Source organism: Vanessa atalanta, chromosome 16 (assembly GCF_905147765.1).
Source record: "Vanessa atalanta chromosome 16, ilVanAtal1.2, whole genome shotgun sequence".
Classification (NCBI taxonomy): Eukaryota; Metazoa; Arthropoda; class Insecta; order Lepidoptera; family Nymphalidae; genus Vanessa; species Vanessa atalanta.
The window spans coordinates 9522384-9544882 of record NC_061886.1 but is presented as its reverse complement, the minus strand read 5'-3'; the positions used below and the strand labels follow the sequence as shown (position 1 = coordinate 9544882).

Here is a 22499-nt window from a genome sequence, read left to right as displayed (position 1 = left end):
AAACTTTTTCTACATCGACTCGGCCGGGAATCGAACCCGAATCGAAAATTAATAAATAAGGTATATTATGCAACCCAAGGTTATATGGATGATAAAAAGTGTCGAGCTAATTAACTTGACTTGCAGGCAGGTTATATGATTTTGTATTTAAAATATTGGAAATGCGTAACTACTGAGTTTCTTGCCAGCGATTCTCGGTAGAATCTGATAAAATCTACATTCGAATAAAGTTATTACTTAAAAATAAAATGATTTAAAAGCGCTCGGAAAAGCGTACCTTTATCATTTATATATATATTATAAATTTAATGAATAAGGTTCTGCTTAATCGTGTATTACATTTTTTTTTTTCAGCGAGGCAATACTATATAAACCTCATCATTTATTAACAAATTCATTTTAATTAATTTTAATCTTCTAATTAAAATTCCATTCATATTATTGTTTTAAATAGAGGCCACTTTGCTCTTTGTAAAGTTTTATCACTTACGTCTACCCACAAATCGATGAGAAAAATCTATATAATACTGTAGCTTGCTCAGTGATGTTGGCAAGTTAGTTAATAGTCGTAAACCGTTATAATCTCAGGCTTAAATAGTTCGTCCCTTACGAGTAGCAAGCGACCCTTTTGAAATCGTTGAAACGAAATAACCTTTACACTAACAAAATATTATCCAGATAAAGTTCTATCTTTGCATTTGTATAACTAATAATGGTTCTTGAATTTCGTTGTATAAAATTTCTAAAATAATTTGACTGAACTTAAATATAACTATGTCTCTTTCTCGTTTAAGTCTCTCTTTCTCGTCAAACAACAATTTGTCGTGTTATGTATAAAAATTTATACTGTTGTAAAACATGTTTTTTTAACACCATAAGATTAGTGATTGACATTAACAGCCTGTAAATTTCCAACTCAGGTCTCCTGTCACTTTGAGGAGAAGGTTTTGGAGCATATTCCACCACGCTGGTGGAATACACATATGGCAGAATTTCTTTGGAGGAGTCACATGATGGTGAGCACGAGATGAATTATAAACACAAATTAAGCACATGAAAATTATGTGGTGGTTGCCTGGGTTCGAACTAGCAGTTAAAAAAGGAGCTTAGAAGCGATTGTATTCCCTTGAATAAGTCTTTAATACAACTAGTCTAAGAATCAATAGACCATGAAAATACAGCTCATGCAAGAATAAAATGTATAGAAAAAAAACCGAAGCGATTCATTCAATATCTGATAACATCTTATCTTATTTATTTAAAAAATTCACTTTAACTTTTGAAATACTGCTTGAATTCTTGCCACCATTCCACACGGTCATGGTTTGTACAGTTAACAATATACTATTCTTAATTTTTCGTCCTGAATATTAATATATTTTTTGTATTTTTTTTTAACTCTGGCAATTCTTCGAAGGCGAAGTTTATGTTCCATTTGATTAATGGTAAAAGGCTTTCATGCACATACATTATGCGTCTGAAATACATATTCGTTATTGCATTTCCCGAGTCATGGAGAATTTTTTATTGAGTCACTTGAAGCTTTTATATTTTAATTTAAAATGTATATATACGTTATTATTTTTTTTTAAGTTTACTTTCTTTTTTAATCTGTTTTACATTTGTCATTAAATTCAATTAAACGAATTGCTTTGCGAAAAAAGCGAAAGATATCGTGGAATCAAGCTGGAACGAACAACTTTTAAGAATAATAATTCAATGAAAATGACAAAAATATTATTAAAATTCCATGTGAATTGAAACGTTATCAATATATATATATATATATATATATTGATAACGTGTAAAATCGTACAGAGTAGAAAGGGATAGAGAGAAAGAGAAAGAGACGGAGGGGTCACCTGGAGGGGGCATTTTCCATACGAGACGATTTCTACTTGACGAGTTCACTCTACTATAAGCGTAAAAGAACTTCGTTCCCAAGCAATCAAACCATTTATCTTTGTTGTATATTTTATTATATATAATTTGAATTTAGTTTTTTAATGTTGTGCCTGCTTTGCCAGGCTACTTCACGATCTAACTTTAACGTCATTTATAAGACTTTACTTGGTGGTAGGGCTTTGTACAAGCCAGTCTGGGTAGGTACTAACCACTCATTCGATATTCTACCGCCAAACAACAGTACTTAGTATTGTTGTGTTCCGGTTTGAAGGGTAAGTGAGCCAGTGTAACTACAGACACAAGGGACATAAAACCTTAGTTTGCAAGGTTGGTGTAGCATTGGCGATATAAGGAATGGTTGATATTTCTTACAGAGCCATTGTCAATGGGCGGTGGTGACCACTTACCATCAGGTACAGGTACAGGTTACTCGTCCGCCAACCTATACCATAAAAAAAAATCCGAACCTCGAGTTGTACCTGGTTCAAATACTAGGTGGAGCTTATAAAATTTATTGGGTTTTTCTATGAAGAAATTAATAGTTGCAACCCAGTGTAAGAAAATTACCATTGCAGTTGCAATTGTCTCCCTGAATACTAATAATTTAATTTCATTAAAAGTATGAAACCATATTATCCCTGTTTTCCAAAGCAACAACAACAACATAGCAGCACACTCACAAATATAAAATTATAATAGCAAAATAGTTTCACTGAATAGTCTTGACCATTTGACCTTGAAATTCGGCAAACTCATTGGTACGTATAGAACAAGTTAAATATCAAACAAAACAGTGTAAATAGGTCTTTGTGTAGTTTTCTAATTACAAGTTTGCTTAAGCAAGCTGTAATGCAATTACAAACGAGCGGACTCGTGTGGACTAAAGTATTTGATCTCCAGACTGAACTATAAGATCGACCGGTAGGTGTCCTTTGGTATTAAGTTACAATAAAGTCAATTGAAGAGTTTTTATATGTAATAAAATTAATAATCAAATCGGCTTGTGTTGGTAATTGTCCAAGCAGCTTAGTTAAACATACTTTGTTCAGATGGACATCGAATCAGACAAAAATGATTAGAAAAAAAAAAAATTATAATGAAGTGCTGCCAGTATTTTTAATTCAAGATACATTTTGAATAAATTTATTTAACGCAGCGAACATAATTCAGAGATTAAAAGTACAATTTAAATAACGTTACATATCATTGTGACTACGATAAAAACGCACCCAGGAGATATTGAATCATTGAATTTCCATATCAAACGAACCTTTGAATGAATGCGCTGGTACATATTGTTGTTCATAATACTTGAAGTATCTAACATATTATTTATTTCAGTTTTATTTAATTCAGTTTATTTATTCTTTATTGCACACCTTTTAACACCACAACTTTATAGAAAATTAGCTGAACCTTTTTTTTCTCGCTGGAAAAACGCGTTACGCGCTTCCCCCACGTGATGGTAAATGGGGGGGGGGGGGGGGACTCCCCGGAGCCCTAGACCCCGAGTGTGCCCAGGTACGCCGGGTTTACCCACTAAAAACCAGCGGTACCCTCTCCGTCTTTCGGCAGGCGCCACGGGGTCGCTTGCGCATGCTACCGTGACGCCCTGACGGTCGGCTCGCCTATGGTGAACCTGGCTGACCCTGGCAACCCCTTAGGGGCGGAGTTTCGAGAAATCTAGCGGTCCTTGTCTACAACCTATAAGGTACCTCCCTGCTAAATTTCAAGTTTGTAGGTGTTATAGTTTCTGAGATTTCGTGCCTAATCAGTGAGTGGTATTTCGCTTATATATATATTATATTATATACATATATAGATTTAAATGTACTGATAAACTTAATATATATTAATTCTATTAAATAACTTCACATCTCTTATGCCTGAGGTGGTCATGTTTCTTTTTAATTTAAAATATGGTATTCATTCATATTTAACGTTGAAAACTTAAACTTCTATGTTTAAAATAAACATGAACTATAAAGTAACACTAAGAATTATTGATACAATAAAATATAAAATTTTACGACAGAAGCGACTAAAAGCAGTTTCATTACTTATGTCGTGATGTCGTACGATTTCCCATCGGTACATCCACGATCATAAGTGAAGTTTTCAATAAATGTCATGTCGGTTTAAAATTGATATTTTATAAATGTTTTATTTAGTAACAGAGTACTGCGAAATTGGACCTCGTGAAGGATAAATAAAATGATCATTGTTTTATTATTTGATGTGTCTATTTTGTATTTATTTTTGTTAATATCATGAGGATATTTTCATGTCGGATGAAAAACAGACCCACCTACTTAGTGGTAGGGCTTTGTGCGAGCCCGTCTGGGTAGGTACCACCCACTCATCAGATATTCTACCGCCAAACAGCAGAATTCAGTATTGTTGTACTCCAGTTTGAAGGGTGAGTGAGCCAGAATAACTACAGGCACAAGGGACGTAATATCTTAGTTCCCAAGGTTGGTGGCGCGTTGGTGATGTAAGGAATGGTTTATATTTCTTACAACGCCATTGTCTATGGGCGGTGGTGACCACTTACCATCAGGTGGCTCATTTAGTCGTCCGCCTACCGATATCATAAAAAAACATGTTTATAAACAAAGCTGTTATGCAGGAGTAAGGTGGAATAATCACTAAAATAATGAAATGAAACTATCCCTAGATAATAAGATAATCTTACGAAGGTCAAGTGGAGACGAGACCTCGTCTCAAGGATCCTGTGCTCAGCAGTGGAACATTCGAGAATTTCACAGTAGCAATATTGTCGAGTATTTTAAGTTAAAACATTTCCTGAAACGTCGCCCGTTCGCGTATGAGTAAACCGTGTAAGAAAGGCTATTCAATTTGAAATATATTTTATTAAAGATTCTTACGCTGGTAACCTTATGTTATTTTTTTTTTATTGTAATTTTGAGGTTGGTTAAGGTAGTTTACCTAGATAAATTCGCAATAACCGTATAAATATAAATAAAGTTAATTAATAAAGAAAATAATATAATACATATTAACTTATACCACATATTACTCAGAAATAATTTATTTTTCTACCAGTAAATAAAATTTTAGAGTAGGACTATAAGTTTCGGAGATTAACCTCAATATTTAAGCATTTTTTTTCTGTGAAAGTGGAGGTTATTTTACGAGTATTAGACACATCAATATATATAAGGTACACTGTCTCTTTGACTTTTCTGATCATGTACCATGTCGGGTTTATTAAAGTGCAAAGTCTTGTTACTACAGTCGTATACAGCTTAAATTCACTTGATTCGTAGACGATACCTGGTTTGTATTTAAAATAAACTCTGTTACTAGTATTTTATTGTTATCATAAGCGTCGTCGTGAGCGTGTGGGTGCTTTCACGCTGTGTGTATTTAACAATATAAAATCGTTCTAAGAACCCGAGTTAGACACTCAATCAATAAAAAATAATATTTTGAAAACTAGATATCTTCTTATGGGAGGGTAAACCGCTTCGTTACGTAACGCGTTACGTCGCCAGTCTGTCTGGCTTTCCTTTCTCTTACGCATTCGGCAGCGGTAGGCAGTCTCTTCCTCTCACTATAACACACAGCGCTAGCCGTATTTCGGACAGACGCTTTTCGCAAGTTAAATAATTTAAATATTAAATAGTTTAACTTACATTAGTTATAATATTACGTACGATTCCCCTTTGATCGGTGCATTTGATCGTCTGCCCGTTTCAGAATAACATACGCAATTAATTCATTCCTATGTCTACCTATGAGTAACCATATTTCTTATCATAATTGAACTCATAATTATTTTAAAAGACATTTCAATATCTCCAATTTGCATGTGAGGTGTCGCTTTGTATTTCTTCCAAATTGTTGTACGCTTTTCTCTACCAAAACAAGTTTCATTATTACTTGTTACATAGTAACAAAAAGTACTCTGACTTCCCAGTTTCCGATTCATTTTACGACAAGAGAATCTGAATTGCAATCGGACAGGGAAATGCTGCTAGCATTATTGGCACCATTCCATTAGGTCGTAACTTGTACACCGACATTTCGCAGTAGCTGGAACATGTGCTTCTCAACTAAGAATACGAGTTAATAAGCCGCTGTAACAGGAAATTCTAAAACACAGAATAAAATAAACATTTAAGAGGTCTCCCAAACAATATACATGATTTTTTTGTACGTTACTATTGTATGCTAAGGAACTCTTCGTGCGCGGGTCCGACTCGCGCTTGACCGTTTTTCATATGTTTAACTTTCGTATAATTCATCTCCTTGGGTGTTATGTTTTTGGATGAAAAATTGTTACACGAGTACACGCATTAGAGCATCCTTCCTAAACCCACTCAAAAGGAGACGACGCTCAGTAGACATTTAATGGTACTTAACTTTTACACTTTATAATTTTTAATAATGTCTATTTAATTTAATATTGATGTGTATGTCAAAATTGTAAATACTTTAGAGTATAATCTTTTTAGCGAGATTGTAAACTGTCGAAAGACTGTGAACCGAAACATAATGCTTACAATTTGACGCGTTATTTATAGGATTATAAGCTATCGAAGTGTATTACAGTTTAATTATAAAAAAAATAACCAAAATATATCTTAAAATAGATTCTTTTATCGCTATCGAATTTTTATCGGGTTTATCGTAAGTTGAATCACGAGATAGATTATGAATACTTAATGTATCGGTATTTAAAATTCAACTTGGTGGTAGGGCTTTGTGCAAGCTTGTATGGGTACGTACTAGATGGCCCATTTCCGTCTATCGTTATCATAGATATGTATATAAATCATTAATAAATAAATATTTACATTAAATGGTTCTCTGTTCATTAGCATTTTTCACTTACAAACGGAAGTAGAAGAATATTACGTCTATTTATAAATATTTAAAACGAATAATAATAGATAACTGTCACGACGGAATCCTTTATAAGACACGAGCGCAGTTTCTTAATAGCTCAGTTCCTTCCCACACGTGATTTTCCATCATCTAAATGAGAAAGTGTCTTAATACACTCGTGTGCATCTAAATCGATTTACCACCTAAGGTCACGGCGAATGTATATGAATCTATCAATCTATCTATTATAAAGAAAATTTATTTGAACCTGATTTAGGCCACTTTATTTTTGTATTTAGGACTAGATTATTTATGTCGAACCAATCTAGAACTGGCGACAGAGCAGTTATCGACGTCATAGTCGTCAAGTTTAAAAGTAAGCAACGTATAAAATAATACAATGATGTCTTATTAACAAAATAAGAGTAATCGTTTACATACATGTATTAAAAACAAGAGAGGTCCTAAAATTAAACCCTGCGGTACGCCCATTTGTAACTGAAACCATTTGAATTTGGCTCGTTAATAACAACCTTTAAAACTACTCTATAAAGGAAGGAGGAAATTAATTTAAATGCTTTAATTTCATAGTGTTTAATTTCTTCTGAAATAATATCATGGCTAACACAATCGAAACCTTTCAACGGGTCACAAAAACTTCAAAAGCATTTTGTGACTCTCCTACGCATTATAAACGTGCTCAATAAAAGATATAGTATTAGAATGGCCCTCAGTAAAACCGAAGTGATGAGTTTAAACAAACTAATAATTTATTAAACATGTTTTGTAAAAGATTTCACCTAATACTGACAATTGAGATTGGTCTATAATTATTTGGGTCATTTTGATAACTGGACTAAGCAACGGAATTCCTTTATCTTAATTTAAATCGATATTGAAAAATACCAAATTCTACATATTTATTAAAGATGACAGGACATAAGGAACCAGATCATTATTTATAATTTTACTCATAAATCCCATAAAGAGCTGGTCTTTTTAAAAATTAACGATTTGAAAGTTTTTACTACTAGCTTTACTTAAGCGTTACGTTCTTATGAAGCCTTCGGCGTCACTGGGTTATTATAATTATATATTAAGCATTATGCCATTCAGACGTATTTACAGAAATTTTAGATAAATACTATTCGAATTCAAAATTACATAAAATCCCAAGTATTTTCATCTTATTTTTATAAGGCGTCAGAATTGCGTGAATTTCAAAGAAATCATCAAAAATTAACTAACTTAGTATTAGCATTTATAACAGTTTCCGCTACAATATTTTTACAAATTCAATAATGGGATTATAATTTTAATAAAATCTCTCCAAATGTACCAATGTAGACGGGTAGGAAAAATAAATTCACAGAAATTACTCGGTCAGCCTTAAAGATTCGCCTCATCGCAAAAGTTTCATTTTAGGTAAATATCTTTGATTTCATTCGGTAAAAGGTACGGCTTGGGTAAAATTACAATATGGTTACATTAGGTAAATTTTAACGTTCCAACGCTTTTAGGTTAAGACTAATTGCTATGTATAAATCTTTCAGTAACGCTAATCCTTTTATTGGTAAGTGTTAATGTTAATAATAAATTATTTAAAAGTCCTATAAAGGCTTAGTGTACTAGACCGACGATTGCTCTACAAGAAATAGTTTATTTTGATAGAAGTGATTTATTTAAGATGAAAATTTAATGTTAAAAAAATTCAATATAATAAAATATAAAAGTCGAACGTCGTGAAAATGCGTTAAATTATTCTCCAATATTTTATTACATTATTTGCATGATAAAAATGTTCTTGAAAAATATTTAACGTAAAATTCCGTGTTATGAGGAAATAACTTGTCTCCATTCCAGATTTTGAACAGCATGAGTTTGTAATTAAATTGAAAGTAAGTATTTCGTGTTTACTTAATTTTACATACTTGCTTCGAAATATTATTTTTTTAACATAAACAATTTAAGTCAACGTAGGCAACAATTAAATGCTCTATATACTAAGCTCGATATACTAAGCTACCATATTATGATATACATTTCTTATATTTGTTAAGAAATTTGAATTTTTTCTGAAATATGGGGTTTGAAAATAACAAACCCGAAATATGAGAAAGCTTTAAGGTTATACAAGGCAGAAATAATTACAGTTAAATATGAGAGCATTTCTATCTTTGAGGTTTAGGAATTAAATCCTTAAAAATGCTAAAATGAAATATTTTATTCTACGTTACGTCCAGCAGGCAGGTAGGCTAGCAAGGAGGTTTACAAATATGTATAAACTTTTTACCATACGTATGTTATATTTTTCATTATAGCAATTTTGAAATATAATACGATATAATAAGTTATGTTTGGTTGATTTTTTTTTAATATGCGTAAAATTAATTACTTTATGTATATGAATTTGCTACATTAGAATTGGTTACTGATTAAAGATGGACAACACGTTTATCTTCAGTTATAGTGTGGTAATGATATATCGTATTTTATTTTTAATAAAGATATCTCACTTACTTAAATTTTTACTTGGTTAGCCCTACCAGGTTTTGTGCAACCCCGTCTGGGTTGGTACCAAACACTCATCAGATATTCTACCGCCAAACATCAGTACTCAGTATTGTTGTGTTCCGGTTTGAAGGGTGAGTGAGCAGTGTAACTACAGGCACAAGGGACGTAACATCTTAGTTCCCAAGGTTGGTGGCGCGTTGGTGATTTAATGAATGGTTAATATTTCCTACAACGCCATTGTCTATTGGTGGTGACCACATAACATCAGGTGGCCCATTTGCTCATCCGCCTACCGATATCATAAAAAAATAAAAAAATAGTACAAATCGTTTGCATTTATTGCACGTTTATATTTTTTGCACTTGAATGAATATTGAGGATTCTTTTACTTTGGAAGAATTTATGTCTTCTTACAGAATTTAGGTCTTATTGTAGTAGTAATGGATATCTTTTTATATTTAATATTTGTGCTAAGCGGTCTAGACACTTAACAACCATCAATTAATCTAGCAAACGAAAATACGTTATATTTTTGTGATGTATTTAATGTGTATCTACAGACACAAGTAACTCTTAATTGCCAATCATCTAAAATAACAATTTAAAAATGCTTGCTTTTGCTGTCAAGGAATTTTTGTAGTCTGTATCTTTGTAAGCGAATTATATTGTAATATTATATGACTACTATTCCAAATATAAAAAAAAAATACTAAATGTTATGTTATTATTAACAATCCGTAAAAAATATTTTTCTAGTAAATTTTACTAGAAAAATATTTTTTACGTATATATGTATATATGTGGTATGCAATTTGTCTTACTGTCGTAGGGACAGTAAAGTTCAAAGGGATAAGTGGTCCAGTTACAAAAGACGTTATTCTTGTCGAGATCACTTTACAAGTTGCCTCCTAAGTTTTCTTTATATTGAAACCAAACGAAGGGACAAGATAAATATCTCTCGAGAGAAAACACTCTTGATTTAAAAAGATATCTGTAAGAGGTAGTTGAAATTCACAACTTTTTTTTGGAAAATATTTTCTGGTTTAACAAAATTTATTTCCCAAAGGAATTTAAAACTTACTTATATGAGAGATTACATTTACTCAAATTGTTGGGTACATCGCAAATTTACAGGCAAGACAATTGACAAGGACAGAATAAGATTAAAAACAAAACTACACAAGGGTTAACAGAATAAGCGCAACTGGAAGAGCTTTTTATAATTCGGGTTTTCATTTGTACAAAATTTTACGATAATTAAAAATTATTTATATAAAATATATATTTATGCCGGATCTTACGAAATGAAAGAGCCGAGATGGCATCGGTTAGAACGAGTTCATCGTAATCTATGATTGCGGGTTCAAACTCAGCCAAGTACCACTGAATTTTCATGTGCTTAATTTGTATTTATAATTCATCTCGAGCTCTAATCTAATTTCAACGAAATTCTGCCACATGTGTATCCGCCAACCCACATTGGAGCAGAGTGGTGGAATATGCAAATCTTCTCCTTAAAGGGAGAGGAGGCCTTAGCCCAGCACTGGGAAATTTACGGGCTGTTACTGTTGTTACGCAATGATAGCATGAAATACTAATATATTTCAAATACTACATATTATTAAACAATTTATTTATTTGTAGCTAAATTTTATATTTTATGTAGTTGATTATTTCAATAGTTTATTTTTTTAACAGCTTTTGAGTAGTTTTGTGAAAGTTTAAAGTGATTCTTTAATTGGCAAATTGTTATTCAGGTTAATTTATGGAGTATAATGTCGTTGGCTGATCTTAGTTCGACCTTTATTTAATATTTTATGGATTGATAGACAATTATAACACATGTACGTTTGAGTAATGTTTATAAGATCCGTAAAAGATTTTTGAATACCGATAATATAGTCGTATTTAAATAGGATTTCTTTTAATTTATTTTGTAAAATTTGTCATGATTCTTAATTTGTTTTTGCCGCTTGCCCAAATATCATTCAAATAATCAATGAGTGGTTTAATAACAGAATTATATATATTATACCGTATCTGGCTTCATGACGTCATTTTACTATCTAAAATTATTCCTAAATTTTGATTTTTCTTGATCAACTTTAATGATAGCTTGATTGTTGATATTTAAAGATAATTTGAGAGATTTTTTTTTCAAGCAATTATGATGTATCTGATTTATCTCAAAATTTTACTGTGTGTAGATTAGATTGAAACCAAAGTCAATTTGAGCATCCTTTGTGATAGTTTCTAGTGTATTTCCGTATTAAAACAGGCTTGTATCATATGTATATAGCAAAATATCACTTCGTAAATTTAAAGTATGGATATCGTCAATATAAATAAAGAAAACTAATTGACCTATTATTGTCCCTTGTGAAATTCCTTGCGATTTTGTTTTGGATCTTTTTGAATCTCTCCTATCCTAGTTTTTATATATAAAAACTACTTTTACTATTTTAATTATCAAATATGTAATACAAATGAATACGAGTTCTTAAAAAATATTTGAGAGTAAGGTTACCATTTAATAATATTCCTCATACCCGGTGAAAGAAAACATCGTGAGTAAATCTGCATTGTTGAATGAAATTGTATCCACCAAACCGCATTAGAGCAGCGGAGTGAAATAAGCTCCAAAGCTTAACTTCAAATAGAGAGTCTTTTGCTCAGCAAATAGAGACATTTAGAGGATACTACTTTTTAAAACAGATACAATTTGTTAGAGGATAGATAATAATACCACCAGCAATCAATATTTTTTTAATTCACAAGGACAGTTGGAGATGGCAGCATAGACATGGCCCATAGATTGGAAATGTTACAAATTTTGACCACACCTTACATCACCAATGCGCCACCAACCTTGAGAACTAAGATGTTATGTTCCATGTTCCTATATACAGGCCGTCATTCTTTAAGTGGGAGCACAACAATACTTTTACAAATACAAGTGTTGCCGCTTGGCGGTATAATATTTGTTTACTCAGATTGCTACCAAGACGGACTAGCAAAAAGCCCTACCATCTTGAGCTGCTTAAAATTGCAACTCAATTTTTTCAGTACTGGCTTAAATATATACACGACGCCGTGGCGCGGCACGGCGCTGCGCCATTTGCCGGCGGCGGTGCCGTACCGTTGCACGGCAAACGGCGCCGCACCGTAGACATGGGTCCACGCCCTAAAGTCGATGCCAAGGCTATAAAGACTAAACCACTATGTGATTAGTGTTAACATTAAATGGCATAGTACTTTGTTATTTAGAGCCAAGTAAATTGCATAATGATCTATTCGTCTGTATCCACTGTAATTATATGTCTGTAGGTCTCACGTGTTATTCTCTTATATAATTATTAAAATATCTTGTAATATCACTAAAATACTGATATATTTGAAACGATATACATATATATGTGTGTCATGTCTTTTTTATTATATACGTCATCGTAATATCGTGTCAGAAGATCTATTACAAATTACAAAAAATGGTGGTTAATTTTATGTACGGAAAACGTTCAAAATAAAAAAGATATATGTCGATTGTCCTTATTTTGTCTGTTCTACTTGCTCTCATAAAGCACAACATTGAGTTTAAGCTAAGCGTAAGCTGTAATATTTTACAATATAATAATAATTTTACCTGTTTTGTTGGGTTTACGACGAACGCCCGCAGATAAGATCCGAGGTAGGCTGGTGTGGCAAGCACGGCGGCTAGAACCCATATACCAATTGCTGTGGCAACAGTCACCCGGGTGGCGCGTCTGCTACCACCTGAGAACAAAAACAAAACACCTTATTCATATATTAATCTTTTATTAAGGTCTCAAAAATATAGTAATCATTGTGGACTTGCATAATTTTGTTGTAAGGCAAACAGTATCAGAAGAATTACTAGCAGCTTAAACTTCCAGCGAGAAGAAACGGCAAGAAACTCGCATAGTTGCTCTTTTCTAATAAACAGATTTACAATGCTGTTTTTTTACAGTAATTAATGTCCTGTGATGGAACCCGAGCCTAATTAAATTCACAATGGGTTAAAATGTGACTGAAGTTTTGTATGCGTAAAGCCACACGTAAAATAAATGACAAATTACTGATTGATCTTTTATTTGTAAGTTTTTTTATTTGAATCTGTACATATATTTTACATAGTTACGTCACTTTAGTTAAATTGTATAGATCACTCGATGTGTAGTACTACAAATAGTACCTGTACTACGAACTATAACGTCACGAGAGCAATTTAGTATTGGAATGCACATGTCGAACGTCGATAGATTTTTGGTTCAGTTAAGCTGGCTTTATCGTACATATAGCCTATATATATATATATGTTACCGGAAATGTATGTAATCTAGGAATTGTATACAAATCCTAAGAAATTTATACAATTACGAAACTATTTAGGAAATGTATAAAATGTTGTTTCAAAAACTATTTAATACATAAATGTACACATTTCCTAGGACATTTATGTATATTCCTAGGAATTGTTTATAATTACAATGTTGTATTAGGGAATTGATAAAAATAATGCTGCAACATGTGTCTATACATACATACATACATACATACATATATACATACATACATACATAAATACATACATACATACATACATACATACATACATACATACATACATACATACATACATACACCTTTATAAGTGTACTAAAACTGAAAGAAATTACTAAAGTAATATACATATCAGAAGACGACGCTCTGCATCTTTTGGTATTAATAATAACCAGAGAAATTTTAAATGTATAATATAAATCGTCTAAAATTAGTCTGCGCAGTCTGCAGTCTGCAGTTTCACAATTAAAATCAAAATATACTTGATTCAAGTATTTTACATACACTCATGAATCGTCGTTTTACGTACTTATATCAAATCTAAAGCTACTATCGATTCGAAATGTAGATTTTACTGGAAAAAAAAGCGACAAAAAACTCAGTAGTTACTTATTTCCAACATTTGAAATAGAACGTTTTGTTAAAAAAATATAATTCAATTTCTATAACATATCTTGAATGAAAGTCAACAAATACTAGCTTCACGTTTTATTATCATACATATATAATTTTGTTTACAGTTTAGTTTATGTTTATATTTAACTCATATAATCACATGTTTGATTTAATTACACGTATTATTAAGAGTATCCTTGTGGGACACGCATTGGGAACGAAGTTGCCATCTCTAAATATCATGTATTAAATAACAAACACAATGATGAAATACACGACCGTTCGAGTATAATTAAATAAAAAGTAATATTTTTTTTATTAAAATTCCTTGTGAATAAAAACGATATTAAAAAAAAACCAGTTAAAATAATGTTATCTATAATAGAACGAGATAGAGAGAGAAAGAAATAGTGGTAAAGGTCGCCTGGAAGTCACTTTTCGTGACGTGACGTTTTCTGTTAGTTCACTGTACTGTAAGCCGCGTAACGTATTCGTTCCAATAAGTAAAAATCTCTCGATGGGTTTCGGTACTCACAGACTATATGTATTACTGAAATTCCACACCGGATAGCTCAACAGAACGTTCGATAGATACAGACACAATGTCACGAACTTTAAATTTAGTCTATTGACGTGACCAGCGTGAATTTATTGTCTTTGTTACACTAAAGGATATTATAACACTAATGACTTTTTAGTTGATTGCACACCATGAGATGATCGCTTCCAGGCTATTTCAGATAACGAAAATTTGTTTATTATTACTATTGTACATGAACTGTACTATATTTGTGAAAATGACATTTAGAAAAAATATCCCGCTGAGTTTCTTTCGTCGGTTCGTCTCAGGTCCGAGGTGTTAATTTCCGAACCGGTGGTAGATTTTTGACAATCAATAAGCTAGTGTAAACACTTCTACATTGAATAAAAAATTTTGACTTTGAATTTGACTTGACTATAAAATTAGTAATTTTTTTTTGGAAATGACCTGAAATCGTGTCAAAATTTTATAAAGATACTCTGTTCGTTATTTAATATGAAAATTGTAAGGGAGAAATTTAATATCGCCGTGACGAAATATTAAGTAATTATTTGTTCAGGATAACGTCACAGAAGTCAGTACGATAATTAAACATTGCTATTTAACATATTTTAAGTTATAAAATATTATCATCTAGTGATGATAATATTTTATGACTATTGACTGAATATTTTGGATCTAATATTAATACGTTGATGTACTAACATTGATGTACTAACATCAACGTATTAATATTAGATCCAAAATATAATTAGTCGGCGGGCCTAGTTGGTCTGTTCATGTTCTATAATAGTAAAACATCGAAGTTAAATTTTTACAAAAGTATATAATACCTTCCATTTAATTTAACTGAACTTCGGATCAGAACAATGTCATGATAGGTGATATTGGATATAATAATTATTATATTGAATGGAAATCCTATCAATTTAAGTTTTCATTCAAAATTGAACACGCTAGATCTTTTAGAATTGAACGGCTGTATTAAAAAAACCGCCCATATACACTGGCTCTGTGGATCGGCTTATTCACGCTTCAAGCCGGAACATCTGATGAGTGGGTAGGTATAGACAGAGACGTGTTTGGACAAAGGCCTAGCACGAAGAATGCATGCCTGTACAGCAGTGGGTGGATAGCTGAAGCCATAAAGGATTCGGTTCAATAAGGGTTACGGGATAAATGTAGGAAAGGTCAAACATCCCACGCAACAACAGTTATTGTTTGCTTACGTCGAGGCGACAAGTATTCATATAATTGAACTATGCCCTATAGTTCAGTCATGCAAGGACGAGGTGAGCTCAACTAATCGTTTTTTTATGTTATAGGGGGCAAACGAGCAGGAGGCTCACCTGATGGAAAGTGATTACCACCGCCCATGGACATTTGCAACACCAGGGGGGTTGCAGGTGCGTTGCCGGTCTTTAATCGTGGTAAATCGTGGTCATATGTTTTCCATTACCAACTATAATTTACTTTATTTGTCATGAATATGTTTTGATAGACAGAATAAATGAGGGACTTTGAAGAAACAGTACGTACTGTCGGAAAAATAAGTGAAATATTCGACAAAACATTTTTTTTTTATTATACATTTTACATTTAGTTTTTAATAAAGATTTTTTTTAAGATATCGTCGAATGATGAGAGTTTAATTATAATAATTAGTCATTCTAATTACCTGACTATCTCAAACTTGAAAATAATCGGTAAAGAATAATATACCGAGAAGTATCAGCAGTAAAGTGGGCCATCTGATGGTCCCCATCGCTCATAGATATTAGTCTCGTTAAAAATATTAATCATTAATTAAAACACCAATGCACCTTCGCCTTGTGTGAACTAAGATGTTATGTCCCTTGTGTCTGTAATTACAATGGCTCGCTCACACTTCAAACCGGTATACAATAATACTAAGTATTGCTCTTTGACGGTATAATATGGAATGAGGGACTTGCCCTACCACCAAGTAAAAGATTTTTTTGTCAAATGTATGGCTTCAATAAATATTAGTAAAATTCTTTATCTCAAACATGTTTGATCATCTATATAATCTTGTACAGAATAATAAACTCTATTTATAAAGAATAATTTCATTTTATATAAATTTTAACTTTGATATTATATTTTAAGAAAATATTTATTAGAGCCTAAACTAAATAAAATCAAGTCGCTGGCCTCAGATAAAAAGATTTGAACGTTATTGAATATAGCGCTTAGTCACATAACTTTTAACTTAGCTTCAAGTAATTTAGTAGGTTCAATTACATAATTCTTCGTTGGTTAGAGTAAGTCTGAGTAACATAATTATGAGACTGTTACTTAGGTGTAACTTATTTAATACGCTCAACATTATGGCGCCACACACGTGCAATTAACTTCGCTCCACATGAACATATGTTTTTATTATATAATTTTTTAATAAATAAGTAATTACATATTTATTCGAACAGCTTCTTACTTCAAATGGATATAATGGTGATGTCGTCCTGACCGATATCGGTGACGGCGGTCTATTTCAGGGGAGACCCGTGAAGTACGTGTGTGCGCAAACATAAGTCCACTCTCCAAACCTTTACTTCATAAATAGAGGGGACAACAAATCCGACAAGACCGGAAAGAACTAACGGTGGTAGGCAGTAGGTTAGGCACAGTGCCAACGGTTTTGCATGCTTTCCAAGGCTCAGGAGTGTATACTAAGTATTCCAAGTTTCAGACTCAAAAAATCCAACCTGGATTTTAAGTCCAGGACCTAATCATTGTTTTTTCTGTTTTCTTTTTTAAAAGAATACTATCAATGCCCCAAATTAATTAATGAATTATAAATATTCCTATTTACCCCTCCTTTTAAACCAAAAGACGGCCTGTAAACCATTGTGCTATTGATGCTTCATTCGGTTTTATATCTATTATGACAATATAACACAATATAATAATCAAAGTTTTTTTTTTTTTCAAAGTTCACGTGCCCTTAATAACGACTTTAATCTTATCTAACTGCCCAACAGCGTCCGATCTATTCTATCTAAATTAGAATATACCACAGACAATGCTTAAGTAAAACCACATCTGCTATACACATGATCGAAATTTGAGGTGACTTCGATTTAACGAAATTAGTTCAGCTTCAAATTGCACAAACCAGTGAAAATGTGTTTTAGCTACCTATACAGACTTTTTTTTTAAATAGTTAGGCGGATGATCAAATGTGCCACCTGATAGTAAGTCATCACTCATCGTCAACCATGGACATTGACGAAGTGAAGAATTTTAGTTCTTAAAACACGAGTTCACCAACCTTAGGAACAAAGATTTCCCTTATGCCTATAGTTTTAACGGTTTACTTATCTTTCAAATTGGAAAAGAACAAACGGTAGATATATATCATATCATATCTGATGAGTGGGTGGTACCCAGGCGGGCTTGCACAATGCCCTACCACCTAGAAAACTATATGAATGACTGCATGAATTGCATCGATATTGACATATTTGGCACAGCGGAATACGCTGAAGCGAACAAATGGCGTAGATAATTGCATAAAATATTTCTAGTATAAGATATAAGATTAGTACTAAGTATAAGACGCCCTGTTTTATTTCTTTCACTGCTGACGACTGTCCTGTCAAGTGGTTCACTTTTCGCCCCGAGTATCGGAATTGCGATATAACAAGGAAGTGCTTCTGGCATTATAAAGTAATACAATACAAAATAACTTGACGACATTTTTGCAATAAATATTTAAATATATATTTTTTTAAATAGACATATATTTTTTATTTGTGAACTGTTTTTTAATAAAAGAAAGCCTATATTATGCCCCGAGTTAACTACAGTATATTAGTGAAAACCGCATCCAAATCGGTAATGCCGTTTCCGTGATTAGCGGTAACAAACGAAGAGATAAACAGACAAAAAATCATATTTTTGTAATCTATTATAAATATACCCAGTACTATTTATTCTCAAATATCTTCTATGTACAGATTTCGATCGATTACGATTTTATTATATGAATAGATATAGATAGAAGAAGATAGAAGATGTAACTCGATTTCCTAAACAATTGTCACTTTAAAGATGTCAAAATATAAAAAAATGTGACTTTCAAATAACTGATCACAAGTAGATACATCGAGCTTGTAAAACGTGCAAAAGTGTTCACAGTTTTATACGTGAGACGAGAGTGAGAACCTTGATGGATCAGCAAATAGGACACGCGAGTTAATATCGAAAGTGACGATTTCAAAAATTTCATGTCTATTTTTTAATTATACCTAATCTCGTGTGTGTGTGTGTAATCCAAATCCATCTTAAGAGGAGAAGAAGCTTTTCCCAGCAATGCTACATGTACGTCCTCCGACTATATTAAAGCAATATCAAAATTAATATAAATACAAAGTTAAATTCACAGCGAGTGATTCCATATAAATATCGAGCCCGAAATCAGATCATGAATTATTCCACGATTGCAATAATATCGTGAATATTTTTACGAACAGTTCTTTTTCATTGAGAACATTGCTTGGGCTTTATTTGAATGTCAAATCTTTTTTTTGCGTTAAGAGATCAGAAACGTCTGGTTTAGTTCTAGTTTTAATGTTTATTTTAGTTTTATTAAACACACACACACATACACTTTGTATTTATAAACTCGTGCTCGGCGGTGAAGGAAAACATCGTGAGGAAACCTGCATGTGGCTAATTTCAAGGGTATTCTGCCATGTGTATTTCACCAACCCGCATTGGAGCAGCGTGGTGGAATATGCTCCAAACCATCTCCTCAAAGGGAGAGGAGGCCTTTAGCCCAGCAGTGGGAATTTTAAACGCTGCTAATGTTGGTTTTATTGTCTCACTTGGTTTTATTGTATACACAATATTTGTGTTTGATATAACAATGAACCCGTTGTATACCCGTTTTCCAGTAAATACAACACATGTTTTCATTGTTCTATTCCAGAACATACTATTCTAAGAAATCTGTTTAACAGTTAATCAAACACAGACTATAGCAATTACAATAGAAGTCAGATAATATTTAAAATAAAAGTTGTCTCCGTAATTTGTTTGTGGCGATAAATCTCAAACACTCAACAACGATTGTGCAAGAGATAATGTTCCTACTGCAAAAATGTGAGCCGTATATGACACTATATACACAATACAATTGTATCGTATCGTATACGTCTGGAGCATGATAAGTACTAGAGATCCCGCATATTTACTAGTTATTATCCGTGGCAAGGGGAGTAGAATACCGTCAATTGCAAGTATAGTCATGTGGGGCAAGTGTACGCAGCGGGTAAGTGTGCGCATGTTAAAAATCTAGAAAAGGGAACATAACAAGAGAGTGCGATCCCCATCCCTCATTACCCCGCGCGACTCGACTGGGTAACTGTTAAAAATTTTATTAAGAAAATACCATGTAGATACCTTCCCACACTATTTAGAATTCTGAGGACATATAGTCTTATAAACTACCTACTAGATCAACGGACTGTTTAAAAATAATATTTAAATAATTTTTTGAATATAGAATACAAAAATCGTTTTATTTTATCATGATTCTAGTTGTAACAAGTGGGATTCCTCTGACGTAATACTTCAGATAAATATATCACGCTTAACAAGTCGTACGTCAGAAGCAAACGAAATACAAAGCAAAACAGGCAAATATATTAAAGACATAAATTTTAAGAAGTGACAACTTTGTAATATAATTCTTTCGCATTTCGCCTCACGATAGTTTGCATCGTCGACGACTGGAATGGCTGAGTGGTCAAGGCCCTTTTGTCAGCTGTATCTGAAGTGATCAAACAATGAGACTGAAGTAAAAATATTTCCCACGACGTTGCAAACAAATGTCGTAAATATATTCGAACTTGGAATTGTTGTTACGTAGAATTTTAAATATTTAAAAAAAAAAATAATGTCATATAATAGGTAGGCAGGTGGGGTAATTACTGGTCACTTACCAGTACACCTAGTAGTCACCATTGCAAGTATAGTATTGTATAAAACATTATTAGTTTCTCATATTACCAAAGCGCCATCAATCTAACTAAGTAAACTAAGTGATCTAACTACGTGAACTAAGGTGAGTGCAATACTCAGTATTGAAGTTTGTCAGTGGAATATATACTCAGTGGGTGGTATTTACCCAGACAGGTTTGCACAAAGCCCTACTACTAGAAAGCATATATCATATTATTAAAAATAACCGAAAACATGGAAAATGTAATTTAGGACTTTCAACTGGAGGTTTGTAAATAATAAATAATAAATCAATACGTTATTTTTTCACCAAATACAAGTTAAAAAAATTATATACTATATATAGGCAATTAAGGACCGTTTTATCCTCCTGTTTGTGTTTGGTATCTTTTTGTCAGTGAGTGATATTTATAAAAACATTTTCAAATGGTAATAGGAAAGTTCGAAACAAGTAAATTCCTAATTATTTTCCTAAAACATGATAATATTAAAAATATATTCTGTTTCCATTGATTAAGGTCTAGATATAATTCTAAGAAAAACCGCTGACATGTCAGAATATAAATTTAAGTAGGATAGATTGTTATTACATATATCTGTATGTAGATGATTCCTTGGGCTATATTATAGGGAAATCAAGGAAAGAGTCGGCTCTTCTAATCCAGATTTAAGCTAAACAATTTAGGTAACGAAGCGACCCAGGTGGGTTAAGTCCGTCTAGGAAATAAAGCGAACCCTTTGTTAGCCCTTCCTTTTATAACGTAACCTTCATATTTTTAGTTTTAATCCAAAGATGATAAAATACATGGAGTTCGCATTACTTACAGTTGATTTACTCACAGGATATATAAATTCAATTGTATATACGCAGTTTCTAGCCTAAATTCTTGGAAGATGCTACGTTCATTGTCACTCTGTGACATGGCGGCTTAAATGAACTATAAAATAATAATAATAATCATTACTTGAATAAAGATTATTTTCTTCTTTTCAAGAGGAGAGTACGTTTTTGCCAAGCAGTGTTACGTATATTATTTTAATTTTAATTTGATAAATTAGTTAGGCAAAAAGTTATTAAGAAATTGGACAATTTTCTCCATAAATGCTTTAGAATTACCTTACATATAAACTTGGTTATGAATTGTTAAGTTTTACATTACGTAAATAAAAGTAATTGAAAGTCGACACATTGTCTTGCAAAAACGGACCCAAATAATCCTTGTACTCTTAGAAAGTAGGCTATACTATAGGCAAACCGAAGTTCAGAATACTAAATATCAGTATATAATCAGTAAAATATCGAAAAACGGAAATTATCACAGAGCTACAGACGATACTGAACAACTTCAGCTTCAAATTACTACTCAAATAACAGATCAATTTGAATATTGCTTTGTTTATTTTCGTTGCCAAATAAATGCCTTTTTGGAATGTATTCAGATGAAACTCTATATCTAAGCAGCAGATCTATCTCAATAAAAGATATGCTTTCCAGCATTGTAGCATTCATATGTTTATAGACTTTCAATTTTTAATGTTATCTCATATAATAATAACAATATTATCGCTGCGTAATTGTAACCTCAAAATATATACCAAAAAATCTTTCGGCCATCTTAACCGTCCGAAGCTTAGTAATGATTCAGAAACGTAGAGATAAGTTACTCCCTTTCTGAGATCCCATTGTTACGATCATGTGAACAATTTAACAAAGTAT

At 32.3% G+C, this 22499-nt stretch overlaps 1 protein-coding gene across 1 annotated transcript in view; it reads right to left on the bottom strand.

Annotated features, from left to right (window-relative positions):
* LOC125069841 (neuropeptide CCHamide-1 receptor) overlaps window positions 1-22499 on the bottom strand; it is a 216599-nt gene that overhangs the window by 11274 nt on the left and 182826 nt on the right. The window contains exon 4 of the mRNA XM_047679433.1: window positions 12917-13047. Coding sequence (XP_047535389.1) covers window positions 12917-13047 — 131 coding nt within the window. The remainder of the gene's footprint in view (window positions 1-12916; window positions 13048-22499) is intronic.